The 19,851-nt window shown below is 41.5% G+C and overlaps 1 protein-coding gene across 1 annotated transcript in view; it reads left to right on the forward strand.

Moving 5' to 3' along the window:
• The window catches only part of grm7 (glutamate metabotropic receptor 7), a 147,595-nt gene that overhangs the window by 111,361 nt on the left and 16,383 nt on the right, over window positions 1–19,851 (forward strand). The window contains exon 8 of the mRNA XM_086031042.1: window positions 6,805–7,740. Within this exon, the coding sequence (XP_085887168.1) occupies window positions 6,805–7,740 (936 nt within the window). The remainder of the gene's footprint in view (window positions 1–6,804; window positions 7,741–19,851) is intronic.

The following is a 19,851-nucleotide window of genomic DNA, read 5'->3' on the forward strand; positions in this document are numbered from 1 at the left end:
TTGCCATTGTTAGCATGAGTATAAGTTGTGCTGTTGTTTGTGTAATTCACTTTGTTGTATGTTGAATTTGACAGTAAATTTAAACAAAGAGTGGTAATCGATAGCTTTGAAGCCTTATTTTTAGAAGAATGTTTACTCATTCTATCTGACCTTTACATCATTGTATCCTAATGGCATTTCCCTTCATTTCAATGGAGAATAATGATTTAAGAGACAAGTGATTTGTGTTATACGTGCATGGTCATGGAACAGATTAAACTGCTCATCAACAATAATGTCAGATGATGTTTGTGGCACATTTGTGTGCTGTTATATTGCATTTTAGAATCACAATCATCTTTATAGGCTTTAGAAGCCCAGTCTTTTAAAACACTCAAGGAGTTTGTCTCCAGGATTTGGAGCTGCTGTAGTAGCAAACAAGCCTCTATAACAAAGTCTACATTTAAGACATAAGCATAAACTTACAGAGAGTCATTAAGCAATGTGTCCAGTTGTGCAATAATACTGATAAATCAACGGATGTGTAAATGATGCAGAGCGTCATGAAGCAATATAAAGTGTCCAGTAAAGCCGTAATACTAATCAACAACAGTTGTGCAAATGATGCCGAATGATATAGAGCTGCAACAACGAATACAGTAGTAACAGCGCTACAGAGATGTGCAAAATTGGCAAAGTGTCACTGTGAAATTGTGAGTCAACTCTTTTGGACGTTAATGGAAAGGGGAATGATGCTATTGCAGTGTTTGCTGCTTTTAGCGTGCATTGTTCAATGGGCTTGGGTGTTTTCATGGCCTTTCACTTGTACAGTGCTTTTCTACCTACAAGGCACTCAAAGCGCTTCACAATGACTTCTCATTCACCTCCAGATGACGCTGTATCAGGAGCAACCGCGGGTTCAGTGTCTTGCTCAAGGACACTTTGGCATGGTCACAAGTGCCAGGGACCAGACCCACAAGCTCTGAGTTGGGAGTCGACCACTCTCCCACTGAACCATGTCGCCCCTCTAATAAGTGCCTACTTGTCAAACAATGCGCACTAAAACAAACCAGATAGTTTCTATTCTCGTGACGTGATAGTGATGGTATTTAGAGGTGGATTGAGTCTCACTGAAGGCCCAGGTACCAAATGTGCAGCCCACCACTCATATTGTACAAGTATGCGATGCTCACATTGCGATGATCACTGTCTTTCCAGAGTGCGTAAAACGTTAGCTGTTTGTTATTCTCATACTTTGCTAAGTTAGCTGGCGTCGGGCGGTTAATGGCTCAAAACAAATGTTGAGCCATTAGCATTGCATCATCTACGAGAGCTAGCCATTTTCAACACTCAAGAAAGATAACACACCCACCTTGGGACTGACCGATAGTATTGATTTTCGAAACCACATGGGAGCTTTCAGCCCAACATCAGCGACATGCTCTAAAAATGCTTTGGTGGTACCTAAACATCTGTTGACTAGTTTTTTGAGTCGACTAGTCGATGCGCTAACTTTCTCACTGAACAATGATGATTATACTGTAACTTGAAGTCAATGACTTGCAAATCCGTTTGGCATTAGCATCACAGACGCAACTGGTGGTGGGTTACCACAGCTAACTAGCAGCTGTTCGTCAAGCAGATGGAAATATTTTACTAAAAATAAGACCAGTAGCATGGTCCCTTGCAAAATATTCAAGTCTTTCTAAGTGCTATGAGCGCCCATCTCAAAAAGGCAGCCACTTACGCTAACTGACGAGCGGCTTGAATCTTCATGTCAGCCGTCAGCGACTTCAGCAGCGCCATCCTGGAATACTGAAAAGACAGACCAATATACTGTAGTGTCTGCTTGGCCAGACAAAACAAAGACAAGCGGTGGTTGATCAGTCACCCCTTTATTGCAAAAATGAACGGTTTATGTCGCAGAGAACAGGCACCCGGAAACTCGGTAAGCTCTTCTTCCTCTTTAGTCGCCCCGCCACCCGACTCACACAGCTAGCTCAAATCATACTCTGACACCTTCAGGGTCTCACAGGCAGTCGGAGCTTAGAAAACTCTGAAGCTGGAGGTTTGCTCAAATACATTTGCAAAACATACCCCCTGTAGTTTTATTTTATTTTTTTAATGTATTTGTGTTACATGAATTGGCAGAGCTGGGCATGGTACCGCCGTCCCCGAGTTCCCATCCTGCATATTTAATCGACCCACTTGGTCCCAGTCGGTCGGAGTCAGCCAAACGGCGTCGAGAACGGACTTAACCGAACCACACCACACACAGGTGCCGCACTGCTGGCACATGGCCAATTAACCGATGCCAACTCGACTATCATCACCTTAGCGTTGACTCCAAAATATCTGAAGTAGTTCAACCCCTTTTGTCTACATGAATGCTGCACAATGACTATAAAGTTGCATCTAATCTAAATTGTTTCTTACAAATAGAATGAAAACAGCAAGACCTTTTACTGTTGTGATTTTTGTTTTTAAAATTTCACATGACTCTCATTCGGGTGTAGATTGGCCGATGCTTTGGAGGAAGATAGCTTTTTTTTGTCAGTCTTTATCAGTTCAGTGTTTAGTAACAGAGGGTCTCCAATTTTTGAGAACTAACTCTTAAATACGCACTTGCCGTGTTACACCCTAAGGCTTTTTTGCCGCTGGTTTTACTGAACACGATGACACCCAAAATCTATGATCACACATCAGATGGGATTGAATATACTCCTCACATAAGTCAACCAGATAAAACTTGTAAGCTGTCACAGCTTTATAAGAGTCCTGATATGAGAGTTGATATAATGTGATTATTTTACATGTATCACAAAGATAACTGTGGAGGAAATATCATTTTATGGTAACTTAAAATATCTTTTCCTTTACCCCAAAAGACCTCTATGGTCAGATATGAGTGCAGTGGTGCAGAGACAGCTGCCGTGCAAAACGTTGGTTGGTGCTCACTGACACAACACGAGAATTGAATTCCGTGATTCATGTGGACCATAAAGAACCTGATGCGTGTTGTTGTTGTTGTTTTTTCCTCAAAGCAAACATGGTTTGAAATTACCAAGATGAAGAGAAGCAACCTGAGCTAAAATGCTGTTGTATCGCCGCATAACTTAGATTACAAATAACACGGTATTTCCATACAGATGAGATAGCATTTACATAATTGCTGTCTGGGTCACGAGAATTAAACGTGATGCAATGCATTTGAGAGCACAGGTGGAATAACTTCTGGTGGATGGATATTGGTGGTTGTTTTGCAAGGATTGCAAACCAAATGTCGCAGTGCAATTATATTTCAGTGCAATAGAAAACGGATCCACTTTGCCAGCAACGTGACGCTTTTCCATCTGATGACAGCTCATATGAACTGTCAAATTAAGCACTACAGCAAAAACACTAACAACCATGAGAGTCCAAGGTGTCAACATTCTTGCTTGTGGTTGTCATAGCAACAGAGCTATTGGGCTCATTACTGTTTCCACACAGTGTGTAATCGGGAGGTTTTCCAGCGAGCACCCTTCATTGTCCAAATAACAAATGGCATGTCGGTGCCCTCATGGCAGATAAATGGCAGATGATAATCTAGCCAGACACCAAAGAAGCGACACATTTGTCATGCAGGTGCACACAACACACACGGTACGTGGGTGTGTGCGTGCGTGTGTGTACGTGTGTATGGCACTGGGGTGTAGTGGAAGTGTTAAAGGGGTTTGTAAAGGTGATAGCCTGTATCAACAATTTATTGTCTTTTGGTTCATTTTGGGGATCTGATCTTAGTTGGAGCCATTTTTCACGGCAGGCTAACGTATCTGTACTCTGTTGGGCGTTTTTTAAATTATCTACGATCCATCTTTGAATGAACTACATGAGGAAAAAAATGTGTTTATCTCAAGTACATACAGTAATCAGCCACCAGCGAGTGATTGAATTTATGGATCTACTGCACGATACAGTGTACTACAGTCCAGGGGTGCCTTGGCTTAAAATCTTGATTAATTCCGTGACCATGCTCGTAACTCAAAGCACACTTTCTTTCCTCATTGAAATCATCCATCCATCCATACCGCTTGTCCTCACAAGGGTCGCGGGGAGTGCTGGAGCCGATCCCAGCAGTCTTCGGCCAGTAGGCGGGGGACACCCTGAATTGGTTGCCAGCCAATCACAGGGCACACAGAGACAAACAAACATCTGTACTCACAATCACACCTAGGGGCAATTTAGAGTGTCCAATCAACTTACCATGCATGTTTTTGATTTGTGGGAGGAAACCGGAGTACCCGGAGAAAACCCACGCAGGCACGGGGAGAACATGCAAACTCCACACATTGAGGCCGGTGCCGGGATATAAATGCCAATAATCCATTTGGGCCCGTGCTCCTTCCGGTGTGTGCCAACAGGGGGCAGTATAATAAAGACATGGAGACACAAACGAAGAAGACTTTCACAACTGACTTGATTAATGTTAGTATTAGACTTTCCACAAAAGACCGATTTGATAGGGTTCTTGATACATGCGGTATGATACGATTCAAAGATGTGTTATAACAATTTTAAAATTTACCATTCAATTTGGTTCGATTCAGTGGGATTACGATGTGATTTGATCAATTACGGCTGTAACTTTTGTCTTGTTTATGATGCAACGACATGTAAAAGCTCCCCAAAGCCCAAACTATTCAAGTTAACTAAAATCAAAGAAACAACAGATAATCAGCAACGTCAAATCAGTTTGTACCAATTTATATCTGGTGTGCATCTCTCATAAAGAGAGGAACAACTCTCAAATATAACCATTCGATTGAGGTTCATCAAATCTTTTCCAATTCAAATCCGTTTTTGTGACACCCCTAATGACTGTATTATCATATTGACTTTCTACATGTGTTGCTGAACCATTTGTGTTCAAATATCCGTTGCTGAAAGCAGTATTTTCCAACCTTTTTTGTCTTGTGAATGTGTACCCCCAAAACATTTTGACACACCGTGAGTACCCCCTAAACTAAATCATGCGTGTTGATGATTCTAGAACATAACGCAGCTGATTAATACATGAAAGTCTTTTTATTTCATCTCCTTAATTTGTGGCATTTAATTCTCAGGCATTGTCTTATTTTTAGCTCAATTTAAAGTAAATATGTTCCCTTGAAAATAAATGTGTCATATAAATGAAAAAAATGTATAAACCTGCCTTTTTTTCTTTTTTTTTTCTTTTTTTTTTTTTACATCTGACTCATAACATTTTACATCTGACTCATAACATTTACCACATTAAAGTCTGATTTAAACAGGCATTTAAACTTATCTCATCTCATCATCACTTATTTTATCTCAATCTCATAAACAAACACAAAAAAACACTTATGAAGAATATTCAGACCCACGATAGCAGTTTTACTTTACTTTCAGTAGTCATCTGAGCTTTAATGAGACACTTGAGCTGACATGCCGTTGTTTTTTGGTGATTGATTTTAACATGGCTGTGCCATTGATTGTCTTTCTGGGAAAATAAGTTGCACAGACGCCACTTTATTGATGGGATTATGAATTGACATGTACTTATTACCTTGGAAATAAATCATTAAATGGTTCCACTGTGGTTGCGTGCCGTACGCCGGGTTGGGAAAGACTGCCTTAAAGGGTTATAATACCTTGCCTATCGATGCAATGCGTTAGCCTGCCTATGGCATTTTGGATTGCGTTAGTATTAAGATAGCCGACTGTTATATAAGGGAAAGTTTTGTGGTTGTTTTAAGTACACCTGTGATTCGCTTTATTTTTGGTTTTGTTTGACAGTACATTTGAACTATAGTAAAGAATTGTTCACCATCTCCAAACTGGTGCTTCTTGGGAAGTTGATTGAGTTAGCAAGCACCCTCTTGTGATTGTATCTCAAATTTCTGGTCGAAACTCAAAAGAAAAATAATCGGGCGGCTCATCCGTCGAAAATAAGTTGGGTCACTCTTAAGTTAAGGCACCACTGTACATTATTGTATGTCATATTTGTCATCTTATTGGTTGAACATATGAGATGATCCCGTATGACTTTGCTGGTAAGTTGGGGTTCATATTAAGTTAGATTTGTTTTAATGCCACAGCTCTACTTTACTTTTAATCCATGTAGCAACCAAGGAAACTTTGGAGCAAGGAGACTTTTACAATGAATGAGCAACTCATCCAAAAGCGTCATCAAAGCAAATTCACCATCATAGATTTATTTTATTTTTTTTTCAAATCTCCATGACCAAATGAATAACCCTTTTGCATGGCGTTTTAGACTTTTAGAGTTTGGATAATGGACGGTCATGGGGCCTCTCGGGTTAGAATTGACGATAGCGCCGCACCGTATTTGTACACTGACAAGATTAGTTGAATAAGTTCAAACAGCTTTGCAAAGACCAAAGTAGACATTTGCAACCCCAAATCCATTACGCGTTCATATTTCACACCTCACTTGCTCCTTTATTAAAACAGGTTTATGGCATTTCTCATTATTTTTAATCTAATGAACAAAAGTACTCCGTAGCCATGGTGACGACTTTTACCTCGGAGTAAAAGACAAGTCTTTTGGCGATGGTGTGATCTAAACAGATGCTACTTTTGCACTGTCCTGATGGTGAATTATGTAAGTCATGAATCAGTTCTGCCGCCTCACAGGAAAAAGGTTGTGGCTTCGAGTCTTAACTCTGGCCTTTCGGTGAAGAGCGCGATCACTCTCCTTCTGCTATTTCTTACATGTTGACTTTGTGTGGGTGTATTGGCCGGGTCTCAATCTATTTGTCGCGTCCAACTGTCTTATCCTGTTCATCTTGCCTCTTGCAGCTGGAGGAGCTCCAGTGGCCTGACGGGGAGCTGGAGTTGCCCATCTCGGTGTGCAGTCTGCCTTGCAAGACGGGAGAGAGAAAAAAGAGGGTGAAAGGGATGCCGTGCTGCTGGCACTGCGAGCTCTGTGACGGGTACCAGTACCAGTCTGACGAAACCTCCTGCCGACTGTGCGCGTACAACATGAGGCCCAACCCCAACAGGACCGCCTGCCAGCCCATCCCGATCACCAAACTGGAGTGGCACTCCCCGTGGGCGGTCATCCCCGTCTTCCTGGCCATGCTGGGCATCATCGCCACCATTTTCGTCATGGCCACCTTCGTACGCTACAACGACACGCCCATCGTGCGCGCCTCGGGCCGAGAGCTGAGCTACGTGCTGCTGACTGGCATCTTTCTGTGCTACATCATCACCTTCCTGATGATCGCCAAGCCCGACGTGGGCGTGTGCGCCTTCAGGAGGATCTTCCTCGGTCTGGGCATGTGCATCAGTTACGCGGCGCTGCTCACTAAGACCAACCGCATCTACCGGATCTTCGAGCAAGGCAAGCAGACGGTCACGGCCCCGCGCTTCATCAGCCCCACCTCCCAGATCGCCATAACGTCCAGTCTGATCTGCGTGCAGCTGCTGGGCGTGCTGGTGTGGTTCTCCGTGGACCCCCCCAACACCATTATCGACTACGACGAGCAGAAAACAGTTAACCCCGTGCTGGCCCGTGGCGTGCTCAAGTGCGACATCACAGACCTGCAGATCATCTGCTCGCTGGGATACAGCATCCTGTTGATGGTGACGTGCACCATCTACGCCATCAAGACGAGGGATGTGCCTGAAGACTTCAACGAAGCCAAGCCCATCGGCTTCACCATGTACACCACCTGCATCGTGTGGCTGGCTTTCATCCCCATTTTCTTTGGCACGGCCCAGTCCGCTGAGAAGGTGAGTCATTGACTGCCCTCCGTCTGTGTCTCCGCCCTTTGCATTGTCTCGGCGTCTCCTTCGACTCAAATATCCTCAGTCAGCCCTTCAGCCCTCCTTTTATCTTCTCCAAACACGCACACGCGGGCACACGTGCGTATTTGTGAGACACGATATGAGGGAGAGCACACGCGGAGCACCTCGCACACTCATTTCACGAGCGTATAACTTATGGGCTCATTTGCGTTGGATTTCTCATCGCACGGGAACCGGCACTTGTTCAAACAGACCGAAATAAGCGCAGGAAAAAGACGGGGGGAGGGGGGGGGGTGGGGGCTTTGCCGTTTGCCGCCGCCAGAATCCCGAAATGCCCGAGGAGCAATGAGAACGGGGGTGCGGCCTGCTCCAGATGCCATTATCCGGGCTTTCACGCCGAGGGCTGCGTTTACACCATTATGCAGCATTCTGGGAAGGCAGACAAGCAGGTGCAGTTAGAGGAGGATGAGGGACAAGTGGAGGAGGAAGGTGGCGAGGAACTGCGGGAATGGAGCTCGATTCGACACATTCCATCTCTTGACGGCTTCGCTCTACCCAAAGAAAGCATTTGACATTGGCTGCTCCCGGAGTTGATTGAGAATATGACATTCTGACCTTCTGTACGAGTGACTGCTTATCTGGCCGGCAACCGCTGGAATACAGATGCATTCGTCAGGCCCGCTCATGAGAGGCGCGTGTTGCCCGCCGACGTTTTTGCACGAAACGGAGTGCAGGGGAAGTTTTCCCTTGACAGAATATCGATGCTGACAGGAAAGCGTTACTTATGGCGAACCTTTGGAGAACCACGGCACTCGATATCCGTCCTGCTAAGCAACAGCTTGAGATGGATCAGAAAGTGATTTTCCTCATCTCAATTTGGCACTGATTTCATAGACGAATTACACCCTCAGCAGCGATTAGGAGTTCATTATGTTACTCACAGAGAGTAGCGAAGGCACTAATGTGTTTTCCTTTCCTCTTATGCAGTTAACTCCTCCTTTGCCTGTCAGTTCACACCACAGAATCCCGCTTTAATGGCCTCTGTGGCTGCTTGTCTACTTGCTCCCTTGCCGCAGATAGTGAGAAGTGCCTTTGCATGTCCTGTAAGCAGCCACTGCAGCAGCAGCAGCAGCAGCAGCAGAGATGTAGTTAAGGCGATGCGCTGTCTTATTTATATTTCAACTCTTGCCCACGTTTTCTGCATGAGCAAGCATTTGCTTTTTAAAAACCCTAGGATTGTCTTAAATTAATAAAAACGAGATGGAAAGAAAAAACATCATGCATGTGGGATGGTTCTGACATGGAGTCAGGAACTATCCTAGTGGTTTTTTTTGCGTGGTCTCTCTTGGACATGAAGTTGCCTGGAAACGAGAAATTTAAGGCAAAGATATTGACAGATTCAGAAAACACAGTGGTGCCTTGAGGGGATACAAGTTGAATTTGTCCATTGACCGTGTAACTCAAAACATGCGTACCTCATATCGTCTTTTCTCATTGAACTGAATGGAAGAGCCATTAATCTGTTCCAGTCTTCTCAACCTCCCAATAAGCAAAAAATATTGTAATGTGAATTTTCATGAGGAAAAATAGAACTCCATTAAAACTTTATAAAAACATCCAGTAATGATTACACAGAATTAAAAAGAATTCAACAGTTTTTGTCACACTGCATCAATTAAATACTGCTTCTTCTGGTGTACCCGTCTTGGCCATCTTGGAGCAATATAAGACAAACAAACAGTTGTACTCTTCATTGAGGTGTTAATCCTATTTGAGGTCTAGGCAGTCCAGCCTGGATGCAGCAGCCAATCATATTGAAGTGGGGCATGTCCTACCTAGAACTCGGTGGGATTCATAACGCTTCATTCAAATGTCTCAACTCCTCTCTCAGATCATCGGTACAGCACTAATATTAGTCGTTATACGCAGAGGATAAAGACTATATAAGCGTGAATGCTTTCGTATTGTCTGACTACACGTTTTTGCTATCTATTGTAACATAAACACTACATTAGCGTTAGCATTAGGCTAGTACATTAAAAGGATGTTTTAAAAACACACTGTGTAATTGTCGTTGTTTTATGTTTAGTTAGACAGTAAAGTTCAGCTGGGACTGACATTTAACTGCCTAACTGCTTCTTAGTATGAAGTGTGTTGAGTTCACTGCCAGCATACAGCGTTCACTCTCATGTCTGCGCTCGCATGTCACAGCAAAAAAAATCGGTTGAACCAAAGGCTCAAGTCTCGAAAAACTTCAAGTCACTTGTATCTCAAAGCACCGCTGTAGTATGATGATGTGTGCATTGAAGTGTCGGATACCTTATTTTCCACACCTGCGACCCCTTTTTTCTCTGCACCTGTTGGCTCATTCAAAACTCATGTTGAGGGAAGTAATGTGAATATAGCAACAAATGATCAGAACACGTCCCCCCCTACACCAGTTGTCCACCTGCTACTCAGCACATTCAAGTAATGAGGCTGAGAATCACCAGCATCCCAATTCAGCTGACTCATGACTTTTGGCAGAAATAAAACTCCAGGCCTAAATGTCAGAGCATTTGGTAAACTAAGATATCATAGAATAGACTGGTAAAATGAACAAAAAAATCAAACAGACAGGCACAAAATTGTTCAAATGTTCAGCTGAATGGGTAAAGTAGCGTGTAGATAGATATAAGACGATGTGTCTTCAATGCCACACTTCTCCTCATCTTTGACCACAGAACACAGCCGCAATCCTCTGCAGCGTGATGATACGTTCCCACCCCCAGGCACAGAGTCCTCCGAGTGAAACTCCCACCAGAGTCGGTCACGAAAGAAAAGGGAGAGCGAGAAAAACCTCTTAGGCGCATGTAACATGTTCCTGTGCCCCACGTGACTCAAAGACAGTCACAGCGACTGAGTATCATTTGGCATTTCTCGTACTACTCCTGTAGACGGAAAAAAAATTAATTCCCTACCGGGGCACAATTGTGGTCACGTTCCAGCTAATAATCCTGCTCGTTGTTCAGTCTTTTTGATGCAGTCTGTAAAACCTTTCATGCAAAATGGAACGAAAGTGTCTGCCTTTTATTTAGAAATTAGGTTAACATCCCCCAAGATGACAATACTCAAGAGGGTGATGGCACTATTTTTCATTTGGCTTTTAGATGAGGATATAGAATATGATTATAATAGAATGCTGCTTTTTAAGCAAATGCGCGGTTATGAATTTAAAAGTAATGAATAGCCTAAAGTTAAGATATGCAGTGGAACCTCAATTTAAGGCATTAACTGGGGTAAGAGGTCTTCCGTTAAAGCTGGTTGTGCGTTCATTTGAAGCATTTTTTTCCATGGCCTAAAAACACAAAATAAGTACAATACAAAATTATTGTGAGTAAAATGTACGGTGGATCCCCTATTTGTGAGGGCTCGGGACCGGGCTGGGTCAGCCCATAAATAGCGAAAATCTCATAGAAATACACTGAGGGGTGGTTGATATCTTTTTTTAAACCCCCCCAAATACTTCAAAAAACGCTGATAATCCTCCAATATGTATTCTCCACGAAACACGGTGGTTTACACCCCCCCCCAAAACAATTGGAACATTAAAAAAATTAATAAAAATTATAAAAAAAGGTGAAGCTGCAGATGCCAAACCACGAGTATGCGGGGTCCTCTGTATATCAAGATATTTTCTCTGATGTAAACGTTTGCACGCCATTATTAGAGCTGGGTTTAAAAAAAAAAAAAAAAGAAAAATCAATTAATCGAATCAAATTGATTTTCCTTTTCAGAGCCCAATATCGATTCATAAAACCATATATTAATACTTTTAATATGTCTTTTTCCCATAAATTCATGTGACTCCTCGCGTCACGCAAGACATTGTCACTACATGAGAGTAGTGCATCAAGACAACATGGCGGGAACACTGAAATCGGCGGCAACAAGCTGGTATATTTGGGGTATTAAAAAATATGAAGACAGCAATGAAGTGAAATTTTCTGAGACAGTCACAGCAATGTGAATGTCGTGAGTTTACTGTGCAGTGTGTTTTTGCCACTTTATTTACACAGTCTGCCATGTGGTTGGAATTGATTTAAATTATGAATTGTTTTGATCAAGTCATGTTCAATAAAACATACACAATTAGTGTAACTGCATGGGGAATAATTCTGAATGTGAATAATTACTATGCACAAAGTCAGAGCAAGAAGTTTCTGCTATTTCCATATGAAAGTAACATTGATACTGCGTTAAATCCTTAACCGAATTGAAAATCAATCAAACTGAATTGAATTGGGCCCTGGTGAATCGAATTGAATTGATTTTGGAATTCTGAGTTCTTAATATAAACCCAAATCTAGCCATTATAACCTCTTGATCCATTAGTTGTATCATTGCTGTTGTATTAGGAGGGATAGAAAAACAACACAGATACCACCATCAGCTTGAACTAAGTCGATCTGCATCCCAGAGGTTACATTTTCAGGAGCGGCACGTAATATTTCCTGAAAATTAAGCACTTCAGGAATGAAACAGTTGCCAAACAAATCACAGAAAACTCCGTTATTGAACCATACATTTTTTGTGTTTTTTGTGTGTGATAATGCACGGGCAATACGATCGAGTCATTGAGAGCTCATGGCTTTGCAGTCTTGCCTGCAATCAGGGCTGAGGCAGTGGCTGCCCAAAGTATTTGCCCCAAGTAAATCGAATAATTTGTCTATGCTTATTTTCTTGCCAAGAAATTTTATCCTCATTCTTAAATGCCTGGATAGAACGTACAAGAGATGATACAAGTGCTCAAGTAAACAAAAGCGTCTATTCTCGGAATTACAGTACCAGGCTCTGCCTGTTGATTGCACCAGCGAAGAACAGTGCCCTCGAAATAACGGACTAACGGATGCATGGGTACTGTTTTGCCTTCTAGCCGTACATGCCCATTCCTGCAGATTTTTCCGTTAAATTCTGAGTCCCTTGGTTCCGGGACTATTTATTTGAGGTTTTACTGTATTGAGGGTGAAGCTGCATTTTCATTACATTAGGTTAATCTATTGCTGTTTATATTTAATAGCATCCCATTCAAGAGCTACATCAATAAAAAGTATGTTTCTACAGAGTAGCCTTCACACGATCAAGATTTTTGGGGCTGATGACCGATTGCCGATCAGCCATTTTTAAAAGAACCATAACGGATCACTGACCTGCTCTCAAGATGGAGCAATATAGCTGCTTAAATGACTTCTTTATTTACTGTATATTCAAATATACTGTACATATTTATTTATTCATTTCTTTTATTTAAGGGGACAGTGTATATTAATGGACATTTACATGTAAATATGCACGGTGCCACACCGGGGTTAAGGGGGTATAGCCCCGTCAGAAAACTGTCTAGCCCCACTTCAGCACCCCAGCAAATTTTATTTCTAATATTTATTTAAGGTTTTTTTTTTTCAGTTCAAGTAAGAAGCGGAAATGACGTCTATTTGCGTCATGATGTTGTCTGTGCGTCGCCGTTCAGATACGGCTATCCCAAATGATCACAGTTAGCATGTACTGTATACGGGAGTAGCTGTCTGCTCCTGCATGTAAACGGCTTATTCCCAATGGTTCATAAACTGGAATTTTGACCTTAACCCGAACATTGACAGCATGTAAACGTAGTCAATGTAGCTGCTTTCAAAACATGCAATAGAAAAACTGTACAATGAAATACTTTAGTTGGAACTTTTTCAAATGTATTGACTAACTTGTGGATTTATGAGTCATAACTCCTGCATGGCAGAATGAAGTGAAGTGGAACGCTGACATTGCACAGCAGTCTTATGCTGTATTGATGGACATGGCTTTTTGGCTTATATATCTTTGAAGGCAGTGAGAGCGTTATGAAGCGAGGTCATCACTTTAAGTAAAAGATTCATAGATGTCTTCATTTGACCCTCCTGAGCAACAGCGGTATGGATAACGAAAGAATGGGTGTTTGACCAAAATAATTTAAACAACTTTAAAACTGTATAAAAGTCATGTGTTTTGTGTCAGCGTATGCAATATTTTTGAGCCTACTGCACTATTGTTTACTATACAAGATGTGCTCTGTTGTGATGTGCCCTCTGAGTTATGGTCATAAAAGCTGCAGTTAACGCTTTGAAAAGGAGTGGTGGGTGGGGGCATTCGCTGTGCACATGGTCGGCTCACTACCCATAAACATCTTTTCGCAGCAGTGTTTCCAAGCCAGGATTGAACACAAACACGGCAGCAACACATGTAAACAGACACGATGGCTATTCTATTGATGTGTGACAAAAACAGTTGAATTCTTTTCTAATTCTATTTAATTTTAGGATTACTGTGTGTGTTTATATAGGACAATATTATGGAGTAAGATTTTTCAATTATTATTATTATGTATTTATTTATTTTTTTGCAGAGTTGGTACACTCATATTTTCCTGTTCAGGAAACTTAGGTGTGTTGTTATTGGGCCTCACTAATCAGGGGAAAAAGTGTGGAGTGTTCTTTTGTTCTATTTGACTGCCTTGTCGCTTGGACGTGATTCTAGAGTAAAATATTAATTAGAGCAGGCCATTTTCTTCTTAAATGAGTGCAGCCCATTGTTCTGTGGGAATAGCCTCCAGCTTTCAACCCAGATGTGAAAATCTCAACTCAGCTTTAATGCAAGCAAAGTGAAATTTGAGCGGATAATCACGAAGCATCCTTCTGTACAGTCAAAGGCTGCCATGCGAGCGTAGACACACGCAGCACTCTAATCACTGACAAGACACTCATCTGGCTTAAAAGCAAGTTTTCGCCCGCAAGTCACTGACAGTGGTGTCACATGTAATTAGCAATTCAATACAAAGGAAGGCAGAATGGAGCTTGAAAAATGATAACACCGTCCAATCGATTTGTTTGACAGGACTCATGATGTGTGCATGCTGGAAAAGTTGCCGCTTTCGCTGTTTGTCTTCATCACTCAGTCTTGAGACAAATACATCTTGACATCGACTACCTCGTCTAATATTGTTGCTGACATCTGATCTGAAATGAACTCCCATAAATAAAATAGGGAGACCCTGCTTTAACCTTTTCTTGAAGTGCTTGACATGCAACTGGGGCTGTACAGTGAGTCGCTCCCCGAGCTAGTTTTGCACCTCATCGAGCCGCTGCATAAAATAATTACCAGACACACTGAGATGATGCCTTACAATACTGGTTTAATTTGTGCCGTTACCATGCTCGTAACTCAAAACACTCATAATCGCTGCCGTTGAGCAGAATCCTTTTACCTCCAAATGCAGAGGATTATTTACCTCTCTGCTCATGTATTTCAGGCGAGTTGCGCGCCAGACCTACGAACTTATACCATACATGTATATGAGAACAAAAAATATGGCTCCTTTCACCATTATTGCATCGTCAAAGAGAGCAAGCCATTTTCAATCACTCAAGGAATGTGTGGATTTTGCATGGCGCTAACCGGTACAAATGGAGCAAACAGATTCACTAAGCATGTGCAGATGGTGAAATGTGTCACTAACTACATTGCCGAGCAGAATGCGTCGGTGGTAGTTGCACGTATTTAAATGAGGTAATACGCATATATTTGGTGGAGAAATTGCCCACCTCTATGCAAATGTGCCTCATTAATAAAGTTTAATTTACTAAGATCAGTGCTAATAGCCACACGCAGTTTGAGTGAAGCAAATAATGTCTTAAGAAAGCTGGTGTAAACTTGCCAATTCTATGTGGAAGCCTCTTTTGCGCGAGGAGATGCATTGCGACCTTTAACATCTGAGAGCAGTCTGAGGGAATGCTCCTACATGTACAAGACATGTCATCCCAAAGGACACCCAAAGCCACCCCCCACCCCCCATCTACCCACCACAACCCCCTTACGGATCTCGTTATGTGTTTACAGTACATAAATGATTTTTTTCCAAAACTAAATCTATAATCTCATTATAGACATTAAAAATCATGCCCAATGATTTACATACATTAACCTACAGCTGATACTTTCTGTAGGCATAAAAAGCAGGATTAAAGTTTTTGGGTTTTTTTTCCAAGAATATGTTCTATGCAGGCCCACTAGTTGAAACAAGGCATTCTGATTAATATTGCGTTTGTGAAATATGAGTTAAGCAGCTAAATCTAGCCATCTCAAGCGGTGGCCATTTTGTCACTTCTGGTGACTGAAAATGACATCACAGTTGCTCAGGGCTCAGATAATAACCAATAATAGCTCAGTTTCAGAAAACAGGTGAGCTGTGATTGGTCGTTTCCTGAGCCCTGAGCAACTGTGATGTCATTTTCAGTCAACAAGTGACAAAATGGCCGCTCCTAGTGATGGCTAAAAAGGGTGGATTAACTCTTATTCCACAAACGCAATATTTATCAGAATGCCTTGTTTCAACTAGTAGGCCTACAAGATATTCTTGGGAAAAATATGTTTGGGTTGACTCCCCCTTTAACATTTAATAATATTCAGCAAAAAATAGACTTTTTAATAAGAAGAATAGGCAAGACATACACAAGGTAACTCAATGTGATTCACATAATTAAAAGTACATTTAAAAGCATTTACAAACAAGAGAGTTAAAGACAATTAAAAGAAAAGTGTAGAAATAAAAAGAAGCTTACTAAAATCACTAAAAAGAAAGTAACACCCTGAGTATTGTACTTTTTAATAACAATATATCAATAACATAGATAGAATCTAATGAAATTAAACAGTTTTTGCCACATTTTTGTTTTACTTCAATAGACATTGAGCTGCTTATTCTGGTGTGCATGCCTTGCTCACTTGGGGCATTATAATAATGACATACTGATACATGGACCCATTCAAAACCTCTTAGTAAGCCACAGTAATGAGTCATTCTTTGCAGAGGATAAAGAATATACACCTGTGAGTACAGTTGTCCTTCGCCATATTCCGCTTTTTGCGGCGTCCCTGTATCACAGATTCTCATATCATACATACCTCGACAAACTGCTTTTGCTTTTGTTTGTTTGTTTATGTAGCTGACCTCCAAAATGGGAGTGGGAGTCATTCTGAACGGGAGCAGGACATGATGGAAGTCGTTTTCACCCGGATGGGATGAGACAGGATTTCATTTAATTCTTTATTTATTTATTTATTTTACTATGGTCCGGGACATTTTTTTTTTCTGTGGGAGTGGGATGGGATAGGTGTGAAAATCCACTCCCATGCCACCCGCTACTGCAGAGTAGCTAGTTTGACCCAAAAAGGAAAGAGTCAGTAAAAGACAGAGAATGTCCAAAGTTTGGGATCATTTCACACTCGGAAAACAGTTCTCCTTTGCAATAAGTCTATTGCAATTTACCTTTTTTTTTCTAATACACAACTGCATATAAAGTTAACATTGACTATGTTTACATGCAGTCAATCTTCGGGTTAAGGTCAAAATTCCAATTTCTGAAACATTTGGAAAAATCAGTTTACATGCGTGAGTGGACAGAAGTATGCGCGCATTTGAATAAAGCGATTGAAATGGCGACGCACAGACGTCGTGGCGCAATAAGACGTAATTTCCGCTTGTCACTTGCTACCGTCAATAAAACATATATATTATATACATGTCACTCACCACAGGAATAAAGCAGTCGGTTTCCTGCGCGATCCAAAAGTGTGCCACAGTGTTGTGCCTGTGAGTTTTGTATTGATTGTTTACCTCTCTGCTTGTGTATTTCAGGCGAGTTGCGCGCCAGACCTTCGGACTTATACCACATCATATATATATATATTCGGTACGTACCTCGGTATGGGGGTCACGGTTCGGTACAGCAATAAGTCTCAAATGCATAAGACTAGTTTTTTTGTTTTGTTTTTTGTTTTAGTTTTTTTTTTTAATTTTTTTTAGTTTTAACAGAGAGCAAGTTACAATTCAATTTTCTATAAACCCCAAAACATTCCCTGTTATAAAAGCACATGTTAAATTGATTAAACATTCCTCAAAGCCATGTCATAATTGCCTCCGCTAAAATGGTGATTTACACCAAATGTAGGCTATATCTTAACCCAACTATGAAAAGATGCATCCTCTACCCTGTGTGTCTTATTCTCAGGAATCCTCCAAAATGCAGACCTTCATTGACGAGTTCTCCTGAAGTAAAGCCAGAGTGGATTCAGGCTTTGTAGCACATAGCCAGACAGAGTTATTCATGGCGTGAGCCAGGCTAGAAAGTAGGCCAGCCCCGACAACAAAAGACGCGCAGGTAGTTGAGAGGAAACCCAAATCCCCCAGATCCATTATTGAAGGCGTTGTGTGGCCATCCTGATTGTCACTTACTGAATCAAGTCTTCTTCACTGTGCGCATCTATGCTACTCAACCATAGCCTACTAAATTGCCTTCGCACTAAGTGTATCCCTGGTGGCTATAATTATGAGAAATACACTCAACATCTTTTTGTCTAAAACAGAGACGTGTCATTTGTTGTGGCTGGATATTGCATTCAGGCTTGTCATTGAGATGTAACGTTCAAAAGCGGGCGCTCGATTCCTGATGAGGGCGTTAATAAATCATTACGACGGCTATAAATAGGGAGTTGCAGAGCAGCTGTTCAAATTGACTTCATGTATTTATTTATGTTAAAGCAACAGGAATTAATTATGGATGTTTTGTGACATTTAAGGGGTGGGTGAGAGGGCGATGAAATTGGGTCAAGCTCAAACGATGGTGATTAGATACACTAAGAGAATTGCTTGGCCGCATTTTTCTCTTCTGTATGTGAAGGGATGACAGCCCGCATTGCTACACTTTCTCCTTTGGTGTTTTTCTTGGGTGTGATGAATGTGAGCGAGCGCCTAATGCTTGCCAGCAAACCGCTGCACGGTCAATAAATCAGCTGTAAAAGGGTCATTGTTGCGGCGTTGAAGGTATCAAAATCTCATTAAAAAGCTTCTTCCAGTCGCGTTGCGCTGCACACCAAACTGGGTAGTGTTGCTATGGATACCAGCTACAACTAAACATAGAAACACAAGGTGGGGAATCTCTGGTGATTATATCCTACGCCATGGGCGCGCACCGCTTTTATTGGTTGCCCTAATATCGCATAAGAAACTCACATAAAAATGACACATTGGTACAGCTCTGTAGAACAGCATGCTCAGAAATCAATGAGATACTCTTGTGGTTATTAATGCATGGTGTGCAGGCTCCATACCTTCCCCCACAGGGAAGCAGGAAGGGATGGAGAGTGTGTGTGTGTCAATATTGGCATCATGATAATCTTGCATCTGAATTATTGGTGTGGATCAGAAGATAAAAACAAGGTAGCTGGCTATGTAAATGGGTCGCCGTCCTATTCAAGAAATTACCATTAGTCATGCTGTTTACAAGAAGTGTATGCAAATAATGGCACTGCTTCATTTCCTTCCCTCTGTGATTCCGTCTCGCCGCCGCCCTGCAGATTTCGCGTGGTAGCTAATGTGTTTATTACAGTGTCGTCCGTCTACCAGCGGCAGATAGAACATCAGCGCAAGTGACATGTGATGATTTTAATTGCGGCAAATTAGTGCCGTGATTCCCAGCTAGGGTACCAAGAGAAATCATCGGGAGCACTGTGGGGTGTTATCCAATTTCATTTGATTTGCCGGAAAAGGATTATTTAATAATTACAAATATATCTTTGGTAATCTATCTTTGCTAGCGACGAATAGTCTATCATATCACCCTTCCCGTTGAAACAAATGGAAATGCCATTAATATATTCCAGCCCGCCCCCCCACAAATAAAATGTAATGTATTTTTATTATAATATAAAACATATAATGGCGAGGCAAGGCCGCTTGATTTATATAGCACATTTCATACACAAGGCAACTCAATGTGTTTTACACAAGCAAAGACAACACCTACAAGCATTTACAAACACAACAGTTAACAACATTAAAAAGCAAAGCAGAGAAAACAAAAATAGCTTCAAAAATTACCAGAATGTGCCTTGGCAACATTTAAACACATTAACATAAAACTTTAAAAACATTCAAAAGTAAAGAAATAAAAGTGGGTTCCTAAAATATATAAAAGAAAAAATGATTTAAAATTGTGTACAGGACCTAAATCAAAGGTATGAGAAAAAAAG

This window comes from Filicampus tigris, chromosome 1 (genome assembly GCF_054856515.1).
Source record: "Filicampus tigris isolate MCC_2025a chromosome 1, RoL_Ftig_1.0, whole genome shotgun sequence".
Taxonomy (NCBI): Eukaryota; Metazoa; Chordata; class Actinopteri; order Syngnathiformes; family Syngnathidae; genus Filicampus; species Filicampus tigris.